The sequence below is a fragment of the Mya arenaria genome, chromosome 1, assembly GCF_026914265.1.
Source record: "Mya arenaria isolate MELC-2E11 chromosome 1, ASM2691426v1".
NCBI lineage: Eukaryota > Metazoa > Mollusca > Bivalvia > Myida > Myidae > Mya > Mya arenaria.
In genome coordinates, this window is record NC_069122.1 from 43,017,479 (window position 1) to 43,040,580 (window position 23,102).

The 23,102-nt window shown below is 34.2% G+C and overlaps 1 protein-coding gene and 1 long non-coding RNA gene across 2 annotated transcripts in view; both read left to right on the forward strand.

The window, feature by feature from the left end:
* The window catches only part of LOC128228885 (uncharacterized), a 28,873-nt gene extending 6,500 nt beyond the window's left edge, over positions 1 to 22,373 (forward strand). Inside the window, exons 2-3 of the mRNA XM_052940432.1 lie at positions 13,689 to 15,214; positions 16,183 to 22,373. Of these exons, the coding sequence (XP_052796392.1) occupies positions 13,689 to 15,212 (1,524 nt within the window). The 3' untranslated portion in view covers positions 15,213 to 15,214; positions 16,183 to 22,373. The remainder of the gene's footprint in view (positions 1 to 13,688; positions 15,215 to 16,182) is intronic.
* LOC128228918 (uncharacterized) lies at positions 10,628 to 12,512 on the forward strand. Its single transcript, XR_008260007.1, has 3 exons — positions 10,628 to 10,928; positions 11,271 to 11,673; positions 11,919 to 12,512. It is a non-coding gene; the product is annotated as an uncharacterized LOC128228918 (long non-coding RNA).
* Positions 22,374 to 23,102: the final 729 nt, after the last annotated feature.

The following is a 23,102-nucleotide window of genomic DNA, read 5'->3' on the forward strand; positions in this document are numbered from 1 at the left end:
TACCTCATTACAAAACATGGCCCCTTACAAGAACTGTGAGTTGAAGCACAATCCATTTAAAGAACTAGCGGTGTCAACTTTCACATAACGAACACTTTGACAAACACGATTATGTAGTTGTAAATATTAGCGTTTCTACAGTTAACTGTTTTAATGCATATGGTCGACTTCTTATTGTGTGTTTACATTTTCAAATAAACAGTCTCCTGTTATATAGTGGAGCAGATTTTTCATCTCATTGTAATTTTTATTTGATATAATAATTTTACATTTTAATTAATGTTACATGTACGTTCATTTGGTATTGTATTTGTTGAACGTTGCAACAAGGATGTATTTGAGTTAAATTGGCATTTTACACCATTCCCCTCAAACGTTTAGACTGAAATACAAACTATGGCAAAGATATATCAGATATAATGCCATTCATATACTGAGTTAACAACAATAAGCATGCTGTAAGAATTTCTGCTACAATGCAAACAATGTCAACCACCATTTGTCTTTTTCTTACTGCTTAGATTAAGAGCATGGACCACACCTGTTGACTTTGCTATTGGTAATCTCTTGGTTCTTACTTCTAATAATCTTCCAATGAAAATTTGTTAAATAAAGAAATAACTGTTTGGGTACAAAATATAATTGTCGGAAACTTTAAATTGTCCTTTAAAACGTCCTTACTTTATGTTCTGTTTGACTGAAATGAAGTTCAGATATTGTATGGACGCACCTATTTTACCTAGTTTTGTCTCAGAAGTTGTCAAAACATTCCTGTGTCCAAGACAATGTAATTCATGAAAATGTGTAAATAAGTAGGTTCCTTTCAAGCTTTCAAAATACTAAGGCAGTTATCAGTTACATAAAGTGCAAACAATATCGTTTGAACTCTCATTGTGGGAATTTAAACTTAAAGAAGCATCGGAACATTTCAAATATGTTTTGTATTCAAAGTAGAAGTCAAAACCGTCCATTATTTCAGTTTTAAAAGTAAGTTATATCTCAACATTATAGTGCGTCCAAGAGTTGAATGTCGATTTCTTTATGAGAGACAAAAAACATAAACTCAACAAAAAGAATCTAATAAATCTTATTGTACACGAAATAAAGAATGTAAGTGTAAGGCCAAATAAAATATTTAGTTTCTCAGTCATCTCCGCATTTATTTATTTTCGTTTTAAAAACATTATTTTTGAATACCCTTTCTTAACCAAATGAAGCCATTTTTAGGGAGTATGATTGCACTCCATTATTTTAATAACAAAAGTTTCATGCGCATTAAGAAACAAAGGATTAAATTTGCATCCGGCCTAAACCATGATATATATATATTAGCACATTTGTTATTTGTTGAGTACATGCATATATATATATGTATAAGCTACCTGAATGAATATTTTTATATGGCATTGTTTATTTTTTCTTATAATTCCTATACATGCTATGTACGTTTGGAGCTCTACCGCAGTTTTGAAAACGTTTATTATAATGATTGATTGCCTATCACAGTGTTTTATACAAAAAAGTATTTAAAAAAAAACGTGAATCGTATAACAAAATCCCATTAGTTACGATATTAGTGGCTTTTCACAAACATTATATAAATGTCAACTATTGATATTTACTTTTTAAGATTTTCACTTAGTATACGCTTTCCGGGATGACATCTTAATTGTAAGAACAAGTGTTGCAAATTACTTTCAAAGTTCGATCAAACATTCAACCATGTTATGCTAGAAATGCTTCATTATTTTAACTTAACATCAATGAAAAAAAGTATGTAATTTGCCAGAATTTGCAACTTAAATTAGATGATTGATACACATACTTTTTAGCATTACCTCAACTAACGGAGCGAAAAAAACACAAACAACAAATTATTTATCTGTACAAGTAAAAACAAGTAAAACCCAGACCATGAAATCACATATTAATCAGTAATCATTATCAATTTCCTTCCTTATCTATATGGTCCGCATGTTTCGAACCATTATTTACTTTTGTTATACATTCTTCATGCTTAAGTTACTTCGCCCAAAACCGAAGTTATTGAAATTATATATGAGGGCTTAAACGCGGTTGTATTCTTTCATTTACGACGGTTGTAGGTGAATTTGAGCCAGGTTTTCAAGGGAAAGTTCCAATTTGCGTGCGTATAAGTCAAAAGCGTTGTAACTTATCAGCACGAAATGTATTGCCCAGGTAATCTCCGCCTTTTTGTTACCATGCCATATGGGAGTTTATGTTAAGGCGAGACAAATAATTTCAATCTCAATCATGGTACAAGGTCAGCTAAATTATCCGTACTTTAGAAACACCAAATTAAGAGTTAGACAGTTATTTAGTTCTAATATTTTCTTATACATTGAACATAACTACTACATTTTATCACTATAATATCCGCTAGCATCTGTAAGATTGCTTCATCAGTTGTTCCTCTGTCATTGGTTGATGTGTTATCAGCGATGAGTTCGATGTACTAAGACCGTTCGCTGTCATATGTTGGTCCGTCATGATCGGTCGATTTGCGACCATGAGACGTTCGGCACTGTCATTGGTCGGCATGTCTTCATCTAAATAAATACAGAGTACCATACTGTTTTACTGTAAGTCGGTTTAATTCCATCAATGGACCTGATCTGTCACATGTTTTTCATCATCAATTATTACAAAGCAAACCGTCAGTCCAGTAACTATTCTTGTCATAATTCGGTCTTCTGACATCACCAATTTAGTCGCCGTCATCAGTAAACCCATTCTCATCTGTAGGGCCGCAGCAAGTGGCCAAGCCAGCCAATGACTATAAATAAGTTTATTATTTTGGATGGCACGAATGAGCGTCGCTTTGATTGCAATACATTTTGGGTGATAAGTTTCCCGATAGCCAAACGTGCACGCACAATAAATTACAGTACTGCAATTGTGTATTATTGCTTCATTAAAACTGACAATGTTCAAAACAGTTCATTTTTAGTGACTCGAAAAACATTACATTGACAGAACTAGTAATAAACCAGTGATGCAAAGCCATGAACTTGGTTTTATAAAATCGTATAAACATTAACGAAAAACGAAATTTAAGAACAACTACTTTAAATACTGTTTAATTGGTGTCAATTAAACACCTCTTGGCGGCTCTCTCGTTTGAATGGCAATACCTATAGAAGATAACGAGAAATAGATATTTAAATTAGCAAACATTTTGTACCTAATTTGATTGTCAATAGAATAAATCTTAAAAAATATTTACTTCATCAGATGATCATTCATAACGATATCAGAGCACAGCTAAGTTTTATAGGAATCTTTGCTTGATTGATCCTTGCCATTGTAGTGTGTCAAGGGTAAGAACCAGCCTCCTGATTTAGCTCAGTTTGTTAGAGCGTCAATTGAGTGTTCCGGTGGTCGTGGAGTTTGCCATTTCCACCGCCGAATTAATAACAGTATTAACTTCGCCTTACAACAAAGGATAACTTTGAAAATTAACAAAGGGCAAAAAAATAAAAATGCACCCAAAGTTATGGTGTCTGTGCACTACACTTCTCCTAAATGAGATTTATCTTTTAAAAAGGATATGTTTGCGTTAGTGAAGCAAACGTGCTTTGGCGATTTAGAGATGCACCGCCTGGCTCCAACTTATGATTACTTAGAAGAAGTATTATGTATTGAGCTGGTATTTGTAAACTATACAAAATATCACTTATGTTTTAAAAAAGTATAGGTAATTTTGGTTAAGTCTTTTAATTGTCTTTAAATATTTTTTTGAACGTTAACAAGTGGAATACACATATACCCCGGCAATCATTAGGGGCCATAAACTATGATTATACAAAGTACGTCTGGTACAAAATTGTCAACAGTGTTCAAAAGATTTATTGAACAAATAATATCTCGGCTATCATTTTAATGTGTCTCATTTTGAGTAAGACTTTCTATCCGACTTGATTATTCAAGTAATATAGCTCTATCTTGCCTTTCATGCACATCATTGCCTTTTTTTGTTCGATTGTTTGGTTGTCCGGTTAGTGCAGTGGTTAGGCGACCTGGGTTCGATTCCCGACTTGGGCGCATGTGAGTTTGGTTTGTGGTCACCAAGCCGGACAAGTGGGTTTTCTCCGGGTTCTGTCACAACACAAGGCCACACTCTCTCGGTAAATCATGCCAACGAGAGTGATTAATATAATGTTATAATTAATTGTTCACGATCGTTGCAAAAATATGTTTAAACTAAACTTTATTGTTCGACTCCGAAATTCTGGTTACAGTTTTGCATGTAAGCACATAGATTGAATTATATTAGCAACTAGTGAATGTTTTGCTTTGAGACTTTGCATAATGGTACTTACCCATCCAACCTACTTAAATTATTGAATAAGATAACTCTATTGTTCATAAAATGCAAATAATGGCCCTTTATTTTTTTACTTACAAAGTCAGGTTAAGGTTTTGCATATAACAAAATTTAAGTCAATATCTCTGCAAATACATCATGTTTTGCATTGAAACTTCCGCAATGACCAACCTACCTAATTAATAAAGTCAAATTACTATTCCTTGCATATAATGCAAAGTACAGCCCTTTATTTTTCAACATAGCAATGTTGAATGTACGCATATGTAAGATTAATATCTCGGTAGCTATTTCATATATTGCATTGAGTCTTTATACAACGATACTCAACCAACCGACCTACTCGAATAACAAAGTAATATAACTGTTTTTTTTTCATATAATGCTATCTTTGGCCCTTTTTTAATTCGAAGGAAAACTTCTAATTCAGGTGTTGCATGTTACCACAGATATGGCAGCGAGCACGTACACATGCTCTATACAACGATACTGATCCATCCAATCTACTTGAATACCACGTACGAAAACTGTATTTTGCATATATTGCAAATAGTGGACCTTTATTTTTCGACTTAGATAATCTTCGTTTGAATGATACAAATCAATAACTCAGCACCTACTTTAAGTTTATTCAATCAAATATGATAACTTATGCTTGCATATTTTTCAAATTTTGCCCCTGTATTATTTGACTCAGAAATTCTGGTTAAGGTTTTGTATGTTATCTAGTTGTACAGTGATCCATGCAATTTTCACCAAATTGTGCAAACCTTAACCATAAAAGCGGCGGAATAGTCTCTGTGACAGCCCTTGTTATGATTTGTAATAAGTTAATGCGGACTATCTTATATCGGTGTGCTGTCACTGTATGCTCTTATGAGTTAGCCCTTCGTATTCAGACAATCCATTGAACACTGTATTTTTTTTTATTTTCATGGGACGTCTTTTTCTTTCACAGTTTTTTCTCCTTTTGGGTAGATATTTTTGATAATTCATTGCCTTTTAATATAGAGTTTATAAAGCGTTAAAGTTAACGTTAACCTAACTGGCGCGGGTTTGAAGTGTGTAAGTTATATTAAGTACTATTGCTAAAAGAGGTCTGCTGTCATTAATTCATCTGCGAACATCTTTGGGTGTGCTATGGTTATACAACAATTGTCGGTCTGCTGTCCTAGATCCGTCTACCATTTTCAGTGAAATGTCTAAAGTTGACTTAATGTCATTTGTCGGCCTCACTCATCTGCCTGACGGCGGTCGTCCCTCTCAATTTGGTCAGTTGCCTTTGGTCTGCTGTAACAATTGTGTGGGTGAATCGTCAACGGTCGGTTTGCTGTAAGCCCAGAGTCATCGATCAAACCGTTTCTCTTCAATTTGTACGACATTATCTTGCAGTTGATCTCGATCTGCTGTTTATTTGTCTTTCCGTTAACCTACGGCAGTCCTGAATTAGTTGATAGCGGCAGTAATTCCCTACATCAAGCAAACTTGCAGTTCGCAAATCACAGACACATACATTCAACGTTGACTGCTACATGACAATACTGAGAGCGAATGTTGAGTATCCGCTTAGTACTTCTAAACCTATGAAATCAGATAAATCGAATCATCGTGGCCTACTTGTTTATAACCCAAAAGGGAAGATCACTATGCATTTTCAAACCTTGTTTTGTTAAGGTTAACACTCAACATCAATAAGTTCCATAATAAGGATTAAACACTTGACGCAAACAGACGGTAAATCTACCTAGTCGAAAGAGCCTTTGACTCAGACATATTTGAGCCTTTGACATTGATTATTGAAACCTTTGACATCTGAGAGTGACCTTCAAGGTACAGACCTTGGTCCAGTGCGCGAGAAGCCATATCACCATGGTGAACCGTCATCGCGATGTTTTTCAAAATCCTAAGATGCATGGTCAAGACCTGTCGCACTACTGCACTGATGCACGCACGTATACACACATACACAAAACCGCAATTGTGCAACTATTTCTCGCTCTCCGCACGCGGACTCGACAGAAATGGCATACATGTTCGCTACAAGAAGACAATATGCAGAGAAAGCTTTACACGAAATGTTCCTTTAAGATCGAGGTAATACCTAAAGCTTTTATTTTTAAAGGCCTATCTTAGCCCACTCAGTTTTGAAATTCTTCCGATGAATAATTTCAAATCGTATGTCGTTTATTTAAATCGGCATTAAACCTGGTTATTTCCAACGAAACAATTACGTTTTACTGTGTTTCAGCTTTACCCCGATTGATGCTATCCTTCCTTTCTTGAGCCAAACATCGTTTTAAACCATTATTTTGTAAAAAAAAAATCACAGAAAGTCACATGCAATCTGTTTAGCTAACCTAAGCACGAATTGTCATAGGGAGCTATGAGAAGGTTAATAGCTACGCCGCAACATAGATTGTTATTGTTTTTGTTAGTGTGCATGTTTCTTGGGCATTTTCTACATGTTTGTTACACAAAATGCTTGTTGAATATTCTTAATTATGTCTCATCACGTGGAGTACGGCGTTTTCCATGCTTTTGTACTCACATTAATTCCAACATCGGAATGACAACAAGAACAATAAGTGAAAGGGGGTATAGCTAAAGTGCTGTGGATTTAAACGCTATTCACTTTTATCACACGATATTAATTGAACATTATCCTTGACTACATGGTATATTTATATTTTAAGTCGCGGATTGCCAATCATTACGCTCTGAATAGATTAGCGCAACGTCATTCTACCAACGGTGCACGACAAAATAGTTGACCAGTCGCCGATTTTAATCATTGCGTTCTAATTGGATTTGCACTACGTCATTCGACCAACTTTACACGACGATATGTTTGATCAGTCGCTGATTGTCAATCATAAAGCTCCGGTTGGATTAGCACGACACCATTCGAGCAACGGTTTGGGACGATATATTTGACCAGTTTATAAGTGACCATCATTGCGCTCTTCCTTGATTACGTATCACCTGAAGAATCTCAAAGTATTTGCGAAGGAATTCATGAGCAAGTATATACTATCTTTAGATGTTTATGTTAAGTTAATTTGTTTAACAATTACATGACTATACTCACAAAACGTAGCAGGCCGAAAGCCTTTCAACGATTTAAGCTCTTTGATTCAAAACGGTACCAACATAGTATATTGTGATATATTTTACAGAATATTTTTTTAACAATATCAACGTACTTTAGAGAAACATATTTTCAAGATCGTACTGTAATTCTATTAGAAATTATTCTATTTGATTGCTAATTTGTGTTTATATTCAAAAATATGCAAATTAAAAAATTATTAATGCGATTGATTCATTAAGTCATGTTCGGAATAGAAATTCCGGGAAATATCATTTTAATTCTAAGTAGCAGTAAGAGTTTATTAAGTACTTCTTTCGTGAATAAGTTACCCAAGGGACCAGAGCGGAAATGATTCTTTGAAATTCTAACTGACTTAGTGTTAGCAAACACACCCCCACCCCCACCCCCACAGTGCATAAGCTTTGAAATTAAGCCTAGCGCCTGTCAAAAAGACCTGTTAATCAATGCAAGATATTGTGACGTTCCTTTGCATATGCAAGCAGTAGGCGTGTCGATAACACAGTCAAAAAAAATAATCACGAAGGGTCGTCTCCAGCAATACGTAAGGATTCTTCACAAACAAGAAACTAAGCATTTCAAAAATCTTGTGCCTCTAGTTGGCCTAACATGTACGGAAAAAGTGCAGTAACGTTGAATTAAACTAAAAGCGGTGCGTTAGAAAAGGGCATTAATCAAAGGGGACGTATAATAAACGGAACATTACGGAAGGGCGCTTTTCTGACGAACTTGATGACGCTGTGTGCTGTGTATAAACATTTATCCTGTCACTTGCATACAAATCGGTCCAATAACAAGGTGCCGTGTAAACTTTAGGATATTAGGTTAGTAAATCACGTGATGTTTATCTACAGTCAGGTTGTCATGTGACCGCGAACACGAACGTCCTTTCTATATTCTGCAATGTCAGAGGAAAAGCACAAATAGTATTTCAGTATCTTATCAATAGACCGCAACCAACCGAACTCAACAATCACTCGCCCATAAACTTCCATTACTCTGCATGATAATGACATTGGCAAAACAATCGACCTGGAAATGTACATGTGATGTAAAAATCTTACCCCACCCGCAAATACTGGAAACTGTGAAACAGCATTCAACGATACTCGTCGATATTTTATACCATTTCTGTGGTGAATGACAAAATCCCCCTTACAACAGAAATGAATGATCTCTTTGCCGGTACAGTTCTGAACATTCAACACTATCAACATAAATTAAATGCTTTTAACATGTGGCGTTGTTTGTAAACACTCGTGATCTTGAACCATGACCTGTGTACTGTACTCTGTGACTTGCGGAATAATTGTTACATCATCAGATAATGTTTGGAGACTGTTCCATTTTTATGTATTTTAAAAGCTTTTTTATGTTTTGAAATAATATTGACGTATTAAAATGACTTTGAATACAAACGTATTGAAAGAAGTTGAATAGTTTTGAGAACTGTTTTGGGGGCGATTTAAACATTGACTCCGAGTGTAATGACGTCACAGGGAAAAACAGTTGCCCCCCTTACTTTTAAAGATACTTAATAATTTTAAAGTTATTAATAGTGTTTAATTAAACAAAGTAACATGAGAAATAGAATACTAGGTTAGTGCCGTGAATGGAGAAAGTTTATCTGGCTCGGCTGCGGATTTGATCGGGTTCGCCTTCGGCAGATACGCGTTTACATCGAACTCGACGTGATACAGGATGTCTGTCATAATATCTCCTATAAAGTCGCCGATTGTCAATCATTGTGCTTTGATTAAATTAGAACGATGTCTGGTGGTTTACTAGGATATATTTGACCAGTCGCTGATTGTCAATCCTGGAGAATATTTCATGTCTTGGTTGAAGGTTATAAACGCCTAAGATTTAAGTAAATCACCTAAAAGAAGTACAAACATTAAAACAATGGAATATCTATTTTGGGATTGTCCGAAAATAAAACCTCTTGGAGTTTTATTTATTCTCGATTTGTGAATATCATGATTACAAAACATTCAATTAAAAATTAAATATACACTTATGCATTTTTCTAACTTATGTTATGAAAATCGTGTTTCTCTCAATAAAATACAAAACGATTTCCGATTAATGGAAACATACATAACGCATTTTAATATATTTATAGTGTGCGTTTGCGTGCTTGCGCCCGAAGGCGCTCATGTATAATCTAAATCATTTGGGTTGTGTTTGCATAAGCTAGTACGTAATTGACATTATATTTTAGTTATCATCTATCGTAATTATATGAATAAAAGTGCCGTCATTTCCTTATTGCACTTTATATAATACATGCAATCCTTGCGCTGAAAATTAAAAAAAATGATCGACTTTGTTAGTAAACACTTCTATTCATGGAATTTAATTAACAATAAAAATATAATGACTTTAATTAATCCAAAATTAGAAGTCTGTCGAAACAAAAGGCAAATTTATGTGCCAACAATAATTATTGTTTGTAACATCAAAACACTAATATCAGGGAAAAATATAACTCTTTTAACGAGATTAATAAATCGCATTTTAAGATTTTTAAAAAAGTGAAATTAATGTCTTAAAGGCGAGAAATTTATTTCATAATGCTAGCATTCTATTTCTTCACATCGTTTTGCATATTGTAATACATTTGAAAAAGTATTTAATTGGTAATAATTGTATGTTTAGAAATAAGTATTGTCACTGATATATATGTATGTTTTTATTTCGTCTTTAAGAGATACAGATATAAAATCATATTATATAAATAATATGATGTCAAAATAAATACATGTGTAAACAAAAAGTTAAATACTTTTGATAACTATAAGTATAGCTATTACCAAACAAAATAACAAAGAGAACAGCCTTGCATATATTTATTATTAACAAAGCAAGATTAAGAATACATATAAAAACTGTGTACAGTCTAACAATATAACCAACCATAATATTCCAACTGAATAAAGTTAAAGATGACGTACAATACGTTAAGCACTGTTTAAGCATAATGAAGTCTAACGTTATAATAGCTAATTAATTGTATTCAAATGTTTGTAAACTTTCTTATCTATGAAAGCATGGGTATTTTATCTATTAAGTATTGCAATTTTCAAACGTAAAACTACCGACCTTACTTGAATTGACCTTACGACAGCGGCTTCTAAGCCACGCCCCCTGATATCAAGGGAGCGAACTCTGTCTGTGTCCGTCAAACAAACGAGGAAGTAATGGCGTCTCGCGTCGTTTCGCTTTCCGATATTCCTGACAAATTATCATAAATGTGACATTACAATGCGAAAAAAATAGAAGTCAAAGGAATTTGTAACTGGCTGCTACATCGGAAGGCTCGATATATCTTTAGAAAATGACGATATCTAACATTTACGGGGTGAAATCTATCCAAGTCAGAGAAAATCGGATAGCCGCCATGTTGTCAACATTGACATCGATACAAAGGAAAAGCGTGTGTGACGCATACTGTAAATGCAAACAAGGGTAAGTTTAACTTTTAATAACATCGGTCCTTCTTACAGTATTGTTGAAACAAAGATTAAATCATCGCACAATATGAGTAAATCATAAATGGCCCGAATGGGGAACCCGGAAGTGACATTAAATAACAGTTACTTGCCAGCTATACAGTATAACCTTGTATTCTATAGTATGAGCAGAAATGGTTTATTGGGGTTATGCATAAAAAGTTTCAGTTCTAAGCGATTGAACACTCCCCCTTATGAATAATAATGTAATAGTTGACAAGTGACAATCGTGGGTGATACCAATCTGTAACTTTTGCATTGCTCAAACATTCACATGCTTTGATTTTTGTTCTTACAGAAATTGTGGAACATGTTCACACACTCTGGCTGTAAAAGTAGACCTGGGAGGAAAAGTGCCCCCGGTGTGGGGCTCGAACTCACAACCACCAGAACACTAGCCCGGCGCTCTAACCAACTAAGCTGACCGGGCAGCTGGTTCTAACCCACACACACTACCCTCCCCCCATTTACCGGTTAAGGCTGGTGGAGGGTCTCCTGCTATTTACCGTTGACACCATTAAAGTATTCTGATTGATGGAGATAAGGAAGTCCCCTTATTATTGTCTTCAACAAGCCTACCGCCACAGGGGACCTAGCATAAGACCGGAAACCGCCCCCCCCCCCACACACATGATATTTGCCAGTCCAGGCAATGTCAACCGCAAGAGAAAACCAGTGATGACAAGTTTTACAAATAATCGGTAGGACCTATTTTAAAGCTTTTTATAACACATTTAGTTTTACTTTGCTGTACAAAAGTAATGGACTATTTGTCCAGAGAAAAACAACAACCACAAAACATTAGCTAGTATCTTGTCAATATTTCATTATGATATACATGTAGAAAGCAAACATCAAAGGCAGTAGCATTTACAGCTAGTATTAAAATATTTAACAATACGTGTAACTGATTTATTTTAATATTGGCATCTTTTATTTATTTCAGGAAAGTGTGGTCTTTTGAAGAGAGTTCTTGAAGTTGTTCAGCATGTTGTTTTGATGGATTCTTGGAAGGATGTACCTCTATGATGTTAGCTTCAGTTTTGGAGTATAACACCAGTTGTTGCATATTTAATATCAGATTTATTAAATACATTGTTGTTTTGCAAACATTACTTAAACTTTGATATTTCTTTGATGTTTATGTATGATATTGTAGGTGAATATCTCTTTATTGCAATGGCAAATATATTTTAAAATATATAGCATTAGCAGAAGTTATTTTTCACTGTTAAAGCTGCACTTTCACAGATTGATCACTTTGACAACTTACACAGGATTCGATTGCATTTATCATGTTTTGGCTCGGAGAAGTTTGCTTTGTGATTTATATATTAGGTCTTAATTTAAAGAATGCCAAAATAAGCCGATTCTGAGACAAAAAGTGTCAAACTAGAATTCTGTGAGAGTGCAACTTTAAGAATACTGTTAATCGAGTGTGCATGTGATCCGGACTCTGAACATTGGATGAACTATCATTAAATATTGTAGATTTACGTAAATGGCCCAAAATATAAGAATAACAATGAAAATACATGCATGTTTGACTTGTTCTTTATTCATAATAAGTCTAAGTCTTTACAGCACATGTTTGGCAGAATCAAGTTCTAATGAACATAATAATTGATTTAAATGTACAGTGAAATAAATTGTTTTATACAGAAAATAAAACCTTACGATTCAGACCGATCTGTTCTCGTTTTGTTTTGGTGGCTCAAATATTTATCTGAGTTTTGGAGGAGGCCTAGCTGGTGTGAGCTGGTCAAATACAGTAGCTGCTTGAGGGTCAGTGTTTTCTTGATTGGATTTCCCGTCGACAAAGTGCTGATATGAAAATAAGAAATCTATGAAATGTGTCGGAATGACAGCTACAAAATCCTTTGTTTACATAGGAACCATACGAGTATATGAGATTCGGAAGCATGCGATGGTTCGGACAAAAATTTAGTTGTACGATATTTCCTGATTTACTTTGTAAGCAAAGCAGTTTATAAAAACTACATAACGGTATCAACAAAAATACCTCTATCTTGAATGAAATCAATCGTGTCCATGTTGAACCTGATATTAAATTGCCATTAATGCCGATTTGACAACACAAGCCAAAGCATAAATGTACGATGTTTATAGTTTAAAAATAGTAACACTTATTTAGGTCATGCACGGACAATTTCAGTATTAAATAAATTTTGAGCGGATTGAAATAAGTAGTTTTGTTCAAAAAAATACTTTTGTACGGACGTATAGATGTTTCGCCTAAAGTTGAACGATCTTTCAAAATTTCCAAGTTCAGCTGTTGATGAGGTCTTCCACAGAGTCTGATACAGCACTTGCATTTTTCTAAATAACTCACTGGTTTCGAATACAGAACGAATTGTAAGCCATCTTTAGTCGGCCTGGCTACCTTGTATCCGAATTACAAGTGCCATGACAACACCTTTTTACCATAATACTTAAAAAGGCGAGGAATTGCCAGCGCATGTATATGACGGACTCTGGTCAGTTTGACGGACAAAATGGCGGATAGCAACACGGCTTATCAGCCCTACATTCTGATTGGCTGATAGGACCTGTCAATCAAATCCTGTCGTAAGGTCAATTGATTTTGTCTGTTCAATACATGAATGTTCATATATATATATATATATATATATATATATATATATATATATATATATACATATATAATATACATATGGTAAACATTGTATTTCAGGATGGGCCACTATCTAACCTAACGCATGTTAGCTTGAAAAACATTGTCATGTCAGCAGGAATGTTAAGACGGTTCCTTAGTATGGTGATACAAACGCGACATTCTGTGGTATATACGTTATACGACTTCACAATAGATTCAGAGGATGACGTGGGGCAGATGGAGATGGAGACGGAGAACCAGCCCGGTCTACAGATGGTGGGTCCACTGCACGCACCACCTGACTATAAAACAAAGATAATATTAGTCCAGACGACAGTGTCAGCAGGAATGTTTACACGTCTCGTTAGAATGGTGATACAAGCACGACATTCTGTGAACTGTAAGTTAATTTACTTTACAATAGAGTCAGAGGAGGACGTGAGGCAGATGGAGGTAGAGACGGACGACCAGCCCGGCCTACAGATGGTGGGTCCACTGCCCGCACCACCTGACTATACAACAAAATTTACATTTTACAATATTACAATGTCTGCAGGAATGTTTAAATGTTTCGTTAGTATGGTGATACAAACGCGACATTCTGTGAACTGTACGTTAGGAGACTGTACAATAGAGTCAGAGGAAGACGTGAGGCAGATGGCGGTGGAGATGGAGAACCAGTTCGGTCTACAGATGGTGGGTCCACTGCCCGCATCATTTGACTATACAACAGAGATTACATTAAAATTGACGACAGTGTCAGCAGGAATGTTTAAAAGACTCGTTAGAATGGTGATACAAGCGCGACATTCCGTGATATGTACATTAGATCACTGTATAATAGAGTCAGAGGAGGACGTGAGGCAGATGGAGGTGAAGATGGAGAATCAGCCCGGCATACAGATGATGGCCCCAATGCCCGGATCACCTGACTATACAACAAACATTACATTAAGCAATGCCCGTATGTCGGCAGGAATGTTTAAACGTCTCGTAAGTATGGTGGTACAAGCGCGACATTCTATGATCTGTACGTTAGATCACTGTATAATAGAGTCAGAGGAGGACGTGAGGCAGATGGCGGTGGAGATGGAGAACCAGTCCGGCCTACAGATGGTGGATCCACTGCCCGCACCACCTGACTTTAGAACAAACATTAAATTAAAATGGACGACCTTGTCAGCAGGAATGTTTAGACTGTTCGTAAGTATGGTGGTACAAGCGCGACATTCTGTGAACTGTACGTTAGCTTACTGTACAATAGAGTCAGAGGAGGACGTGAGGCAGATTGGGCTGGAGATGGAGAACCAGCCCGGCCTACAGATGGTGGCTCCACTGCCCGCACCACCTGACTATAGAACAAACATTACATTGGAATTGATGACCTTGTCAGCAGGAATGTTTGGACATTTCGTTAATATGGTGATAAAAGCGCGACATTCTGTGAACTGTACGTTAAATGAATGTACAATAGAGGGGGACATAAGGCAGATAAAGACGGAGATGGAGATTCAGCCCCTTATCAAAGTTATGGAGTTCAATGAGAAAACCGATCGGTGGGGGTCTCGGGAAACATGGTTCAGTTTTACCGTGAACATATAAAGGTAAGGGACATGCTCACTACTTCTTGAAATATATAATAATAACATGTAGCAGTTTCACTAAAAATAATAAAAATCATTCGGATAGCATACTAGTTAAAAAATATTTCCATTTTAATTTATATTTTTTATTTTATAACCATTTTTGGTTATTAAAGTGCCAAATTGTAAATATTTGGACTTTAAAAAGGGATAATAACATGACTTAGTCAATAATAATTCGGCTTGTTTCCATTTTAAGATTTACTAATTATTCACTATCTTTAGTACATTAGATAAGCAAAACGTCAAATGCTGCCACTGGAAATAAACGAAATCAAAGAATCGATGTCAGACTTAAACTTACAAAACTTGTTTTCCAATTACAATTTATAGTGCATATATCATAGATAACCTAGATGAGAGTAATAGTTTCTTAAGTTCAAACAAGAGCGTAGTTGATATAGTAACGGTTTTGTATCTTATTGTCCAAAATAATGTGCAATAAGTAAACTGTGTATATAATAATAGCGTTGGAGTTTATCTAAATGTAATTGCTAGATTGTTGTTGTTTTTTTCTTTCCCGAGTAACTCAATACCCCCTATTTAAAACGCATATATTTAAGTGTTTGTGTGCGTGCTATGTTGCGTGCGTCCGTGTGTGCGCCCCAACCACTTTGTCCGGAGCATAACTCCTACGTGTAAGTCGAGATGTGCAAATGACGTTAGACACAACTCAAATAAAATAAATACCGAACCATCGTCCCTATATATTTTGACCATATAATCGGAAACAAACAACAAGTTACCTATGATGTATGCACACAGCCTAGAAATGATGGATGTTCTGATCAATATTTGATAATTTTAATTTTATTTTGTGTTTTTCAAATACAACTATATAGTATTCGAGAACTTTTTGTAATCAGCATGTTCGTAGTAATTAGTATCATTATCAATTTTATGTTTGAACGGAAATATTTTTGTTCCAGGTTCCGACACTGTGAAGGAATACAAGGTGGAACCTTTTCAATAAATATGAACTACTTAAGAAAGTTAGCAGGCTAGGAGTAAAATGTGTTTTAAACAATGGTATTTTTCACAAATGATGATTTATAGCAACTACTATACGAACTGGTGTGAAGAGGTTCATCTGTATAGGCTTAAGCTTGTGATCAAACATTATATCTAGCAACGTTGCTGTTTTATGACCAAAAGAATGTTAATGTTTATCGAAATTGTCTAGTGACAAAGACGCTTGTGAAAAATAACTATTGGTGTTCATTTGCTTTGAAAAAATAAGTTACCCTCTTAAAGTCATAATGATTCTAAAAATTTCTGTTTATATATATATATATATTTCAAATTAAAAAGATTTTAGTAATGTAAATAGAGTTTTATTTAAATACATAAGCATGTCCTTTACTCTTATGTTTTAAAAATGACTGTATATAAGTATATAAAATTTCATATGTTTGATCGATACAGTAATTTCAGAGTACCTTATTTCTGTTCATGTTTAGCACGTTAAAGCTCCAGAGTTTAATGTCGCTATATTATATAGATGCATCTTTTTGAAATTGCCTTACTCGATATAATAATTTCAGAATGCATTATTCCTGTAAAGAGATGTGTATGTGTTTATTTTTATTTGCATGTTTTGTAAGTTTAAAATATTTTGAAGGGACTCCTTCACGTTCTTTATGGTAAGACATCAATAAATTCACTCCTTGTGAAATGTGGACATATGACTGCTTTAAATTTAACAAAAACATCATCAAAGTTCAAATAATAGCTTCCTTTTCAATATGTATATTAAAGACATGACATAAAATGCTTTGTTTTGTCGAATAGAATCAATGACGCTATTGAAGATGTAATCATATTTCATTTCGGATAAACAAAATACTGCTAAATGAGTGTCTGCCAGTTGCTCTTTGGTGTTCATCAAAGTAAGTGAAATGTTTTCAATCAATTTTAAGAAAATTGTTGCCAACATTAGATATGTGAGAGAGTCCCTTCAAATGCATTTTTGTTTGTAAAATTAGTTTTATTTGTGTAAATATATATTGTATGCTATAGTGGTTTTAGAATGTATTAAATTACTGTTCACAGAGTTTACTGTTCACAGAGTTTCTTTCGATTAAAGATGTTCGTTCATTATAGTGATTTGTCTGACATTTCTTCGTCTGGAAATGTTTTAAATGTGTTGTATCAAACTATAATTCTGAAGTTCATTGTTACTGCTAGTACAGTTTCATTTGTTTTAATCAGTATTGTAAATTATGCCGATTCTAGAGTTCATCGTGGTTACGAATAAAGGTTCTTTGGTCTATTCAATAGGATTTTTTTATTCTTATAAATGCCTTTCATGTGTAATGACCTATAAATCGTATTTATTTCGACAATTCCTTAGTTGTACACGCATCGTCTGTAACCTGATAGTTTACACAAATGACCTACAACATTTCACACTAATGACATACTTCATTTTACACTACATTTTACACTAATGGTATACTATAGTTTACACAAATGACCTACTACATTTTACACTAATGACATACTACATTTTTCTTTAATGACCTACTTAATTTTCACTAATGAACTACTACATTTTACACTAATGACATACTTCATTTTACACTACATTTTACACTAATGATATACTACATTTTACACTACATTTTACACTAATGAACTACTTTATTTTACACTACATTTTACACTAATAATATACTACATTTTACACTACATTTTACACTAATGACATACTTCATTTTACACTACATTTTACACTAATGATATACTTCATTTTACACTAATGAAATACTTTATTTTACACTACATTTTACACTAATGATATACTACATTTTACACTACATTTTACACTAATGACATACTTCATTTTACACTAATGAACTACTTTATTTCCATTTAATTTGCATTCATATAAATATTTATTTATTCGGATTTGTTTTGCTTTGTAGATACACACATTTTATTTGTTGTACAGTACTTTATTTTCTCATCAAAAATATGAAGAAAAAAAGAAAATTCATTGTTATATTGTGGGTGATCGCAATTTAAAATCCAATTGAATCAATAATTTGATGTAGCTGACTGGAAGGCATTTTTATTTGTACATATGTTTTGGTTAGCATTGTCTTGCTTTATTGGATGACAGTTCACATTTTTCTGTTCGAGCAATTTTGTACATGTACATATTCTATAATGTTTAAGCATAAATTGTACGCTGATTTCCATTCTCACAGTGAGTGTTTGACATACTGTATACCCAAGACGTTCGTGTGAAATTTGTAGTACCAAGGTATTTGTTTGGCCTACTGTAGACCGAAGAAGTTTGTGTGACATTCTGTAGACCCAAGCTGTTTGTTTGACATTATGTAGACCCAAGGTGTTTGCTTCACATACTTCATTTTACCAAAACGGCCTACTTTATTTCTTTTTGTTTGTAAATCTTTATTTATTCGGATTAGTTTTTATATGTAGAAAGATGCTCACAGCTTAATACATATAAACATTTATCTGTAGTATAATGTATTGCTTTGTCATCAAAAATGAAAATATAAAAAAAAGGATCAATGTCTATATTTCTTATGTTTATAATAATATTGTTCATTTATTAAACTTCGTAGATGGTACAATAGCATAGGTTAAGAGGTGCCTACAATTAATTTACTTTTCATATGTTTATATGTTAATAATCACATTTTTCTTTCATTGTTCATTTATTGAACTTAGTAGATAGTACATTAGCATAAGCTGAAACATGTCTACACTGTATTTACTTTTCACGTGTTAATAATTATATTGTTCATTTATAGAACCCGGTAGATGGAAAATTAGCTTAAGTTGAGAGGTGTCTACAATTATCTACTTTTTACGTGTTATTAATTATATTGTACATTTATTGACCTTCGTAGATGGAACATTAACATAAGTTAAGAGGTGTCTATAAGGTATTTACTTTTCACGTGTTAATAATAATATTGTACATTTATTGACCTTCGTAGATGGAACATTAGCATAAGTTAAGAGGTGTCTACAAGGTATTTACTTTTCACGTGTTATTAATTATATTGTACATTTATTGACCTTCGTAGATGGAACATTAACATAAGTTAAGAGGTGTCTACAAGGCATTTACTTTTCACGTGTTAATAATTATATTTTACATTAATTTACCTTCGTAGATGGAACATTAACATAAGTTAAGAGGTGTCTACAAGGTATTTACTTTTCACGTATTAATAATTATATTGTACATTTATTGACCTTCGTAGATGGACCATTAGCATAAGTTAAGAGGTGTCTACAAGGTGTTTACTTTTCACGTGTTATTAATTAATTATATTGTATATTCATTGACCTTCGTAGATAGAACATTAGCATAAGTTAAGAGGTGTCTACAAGGTATTTACTTTTCACGTGTTATTAATTATATTGTTCATTTATTGACCTTCGTAGATGGAACATTAGCATATAAAGTTAAGAGGTGTCTACAAGGTGTTTACTTTTCACGTGTTATTAATTAATCATATTGTACATTTATTGACCTTCGTAGATGGAACATTAACATAAGTTAAGAGGTGTCTACAAGGTATTTACTTTTCACGTTTTATTAATTATATTGTTAATTTATTGACCTTTGTAGTTGGAATATTAGCATAAGTTAAGAGGTGTCTACAAGGTATTTACTTTTTACGTGTTATTTATTAATTATATTGTACATTTATTGACCTCCGTAGATGGAACATTAGCATAAGTTAAGAGGTGTCTATAAGGTATTTACTTTTTACTTGTTATTTATTAATTATATTGTACATTTATTGACCTTCGTAGATGGAACATTAGCATAAGTTAAGAGGTGTCTACAAGGTATTTACTTTTCACGTGTTAATAATAATATTGTACATTTATTTATATTTGTTCATTAATTGAACTTATTCGATGGTTCATGAACGTAAACTCATGGTGTCTTTAATTTATTTACTTTTTCACAGTTTAAAATAATTTGTTAATTTACTGAACTAAGTGACGATACATTAACGTAAGATAATAGTGTCTGCAATTTATTTTCTTATCAAATTAAAACAATTACATAGTTCGATCACTGTACATTGTAATATTCTTTTAATATTTATATTTTATGATAATACTTGAATGCAGCAGTAAATGAAGAGAGAATTACTGTATTTGTAATAATAACGAATTGATAAGAAGGAGTGAAGATCAATCTTGATGTAATTGTACTGGACGAGTGGTCAAGTGTTATGATTGTGTAACAGTTGTACGCGTAATGGTAGTAAGTGTAATACGAGTGGTGACGAATGGTCAGGTGTTATGATTGAGGAACAGTAATACATGTAATGGTAGTAATTGTACTGGACGAGTGGTCAAGTGTAATGATTGTGGAACAGTAATACGTGTAATGGCAGTAACTGTATTTGACGAGTGGTCAAGTGTTATTATAAGGGAACAGTAATACATGTTATGGTAGTAATTGTACTAGACGAATGGTCAAGTGTAATGATTGTGGAACAGTAATACGTGTAATGGTAGTTACTGTACTGGACGACTGGTCAAGTGTAATGATTGAGGAACAGTAATACGTGTAATAGTAGTAAGTGTGATTGACGAGTGGTCAAGTGTAATGATTGTGGAACAGTAATGCGTGTAATGGTAGTAGTTGTACTAGACGAGTGGTCAAGTGTAATGATTGTGTAACAGTAATACCCATAATTATTGGTAGTAATTGTACTAGACGAGTGGTCAAGTGTAATGATTGTGGAACAGTAATACGTGTAAAGTCGACGGATTGGATATTGATAGTAAAATCATTTGTTATATAAATATGTGTGATAGAGTAAAGACAAATTGTTAATAGTAGAAAATGTTAGCTTTGAATGTGGGAGATGAATAGTTGTGAATGAACGTGGAAATATGATATGAATGAGTATTGTTTAATGTTTATCGATATCCTAGTGTGTTAGTTAAGATAGTGCGATGGCAGGGACATTAACCTTAAAGTGTGTTAAATAAATAAGTGCGATGGAAGGGAAAGTAATCTTGGGCATGCTTACGAACAGTCACAAATATAAGTTCAGACTCAATTGACGAACCTGCAAAGATGTATTTCATTATACCTTAGATGATGATGAAATCTGATGTTTTTATTTTTAGTTTAATCTGCTCAATAACCGTTTATAGATTAATTAAAGTCCTTTTCTGAGTCTGAGTCCAGATTCGGACGTGAGACTGTTCGTAATCATGACCCAGGTGAGCGATTGAAGAAAAACATCGACGCTGCCTTGTTTTAAAACTGACTTTTGTAAAAATGAATAGTTTAACCTCACCGCCTCCAAAAATTTCAATGAGATTGTTCCTAGAGACGAGTAATCAGAGCGAATATGTTGTTCTTCATAAACAGAGCAATATGTTAAGAAAAAAAGTTAAATCATAATTTATTGAGTTAAACATACATCTTACCATTGTAAACATACTTCAATAAAGCGAAAATGCGGCGTAGAAATTTCTTTAGGGTTCATTTAATGTTTAGAGTACACTTATTCTTACATTTTATGAACTTTTGATTTCATTGGCATAACCTATAATTGAACGAAATGTCTTGACCGCTAATATCCGATGATCGATTATCGATGATCGACACTGTAGTTTGCATGTCGTCCATCTCATTTGTCTGTTACGTAGTTTAAAAAAGAATACACATGACTGGTCTGCTTTTCCGACTTCTCAGTTGATTTTATTTATGTCTTATTAAATATTAAAAACTATTAAAAATTAACCTAGAAATGGTACGCCTGCGTATAGTTTTTCCCCGTGAGGAATAGGTAGAGGGATTTTTTCATCTGACTCATCTTAATTAAAACATGGCATTATTAACGTTTTCTGACCGTTTTCTCCTTCATGAAATGCTGCCTAGTTAGATTCGTTCCTACTCCAGCCTGCTAACTAAGGTCATGAAACAATTCTGAGACCTTACGCTCAGGAGTTCATCACATATCCTGCCCTTCTTACACGTACCAGATCCACCATCTCATTAGAATGTTTTGATTCCTTAATATTAAAATACTATTATATGTATACTTGTTATTACCAAATGATGTAAGAATGAAATAAAAAGAATGAATGTTTTCAATTGCTTCTTTTATGTTTGATTAACGCCTTACTTGCTGATTAAGATATATATTTTAACACCACTTGTTGTTCACAAACGGCGCCAAAAATGGGTGTAGCAGCCGTTGGCCTCGATCTGAAATACAAGGAAAGAATAACTGCACGTTGTATGTAAGATTGAACCAGGAGCCCTAGCCCTAACCTTACTTAATTGATGGAGCCTAAAACCAAATAATTGATAAACAACGAAACACTTCATGTTGTTGGTGGACATTGCATCCATTTCATTGAAAAACATATTCACCAGATAAGAGAGAGGAGAAAAGATAATCATATATCTACCAGTTAATCTCACGAAAACGCTCGTGATTACCGTGCCAATATGGGACGCTCATGATTACCATGCCACAGCGAGATGTTGATGATTGCCATGCCACAGGGAGATGCTCATGACTACCATGCTACAGTGAGTCGCTCGTGCTAATCGTACAGCCGAGAGACGCGCACGCTTGCCTTAGCACAGCGAGACGCCCATGATTACCGCGCTACAGCGAGACGCCCATGATTACCGCGCTACAGCGAGACGCCCATGACTACCGCGCTACAGCGAGACGAACATAACTACCGCTCTACGGCGAGACGCTCATGACTACCGAGCTAAATTGAGACGCTCCTGCTTAACATGCCTCTGCGAGACGCCCATGACTTGCATGCTACAGTGAGTCGCTCATGATAATCATGCAACCGAGAG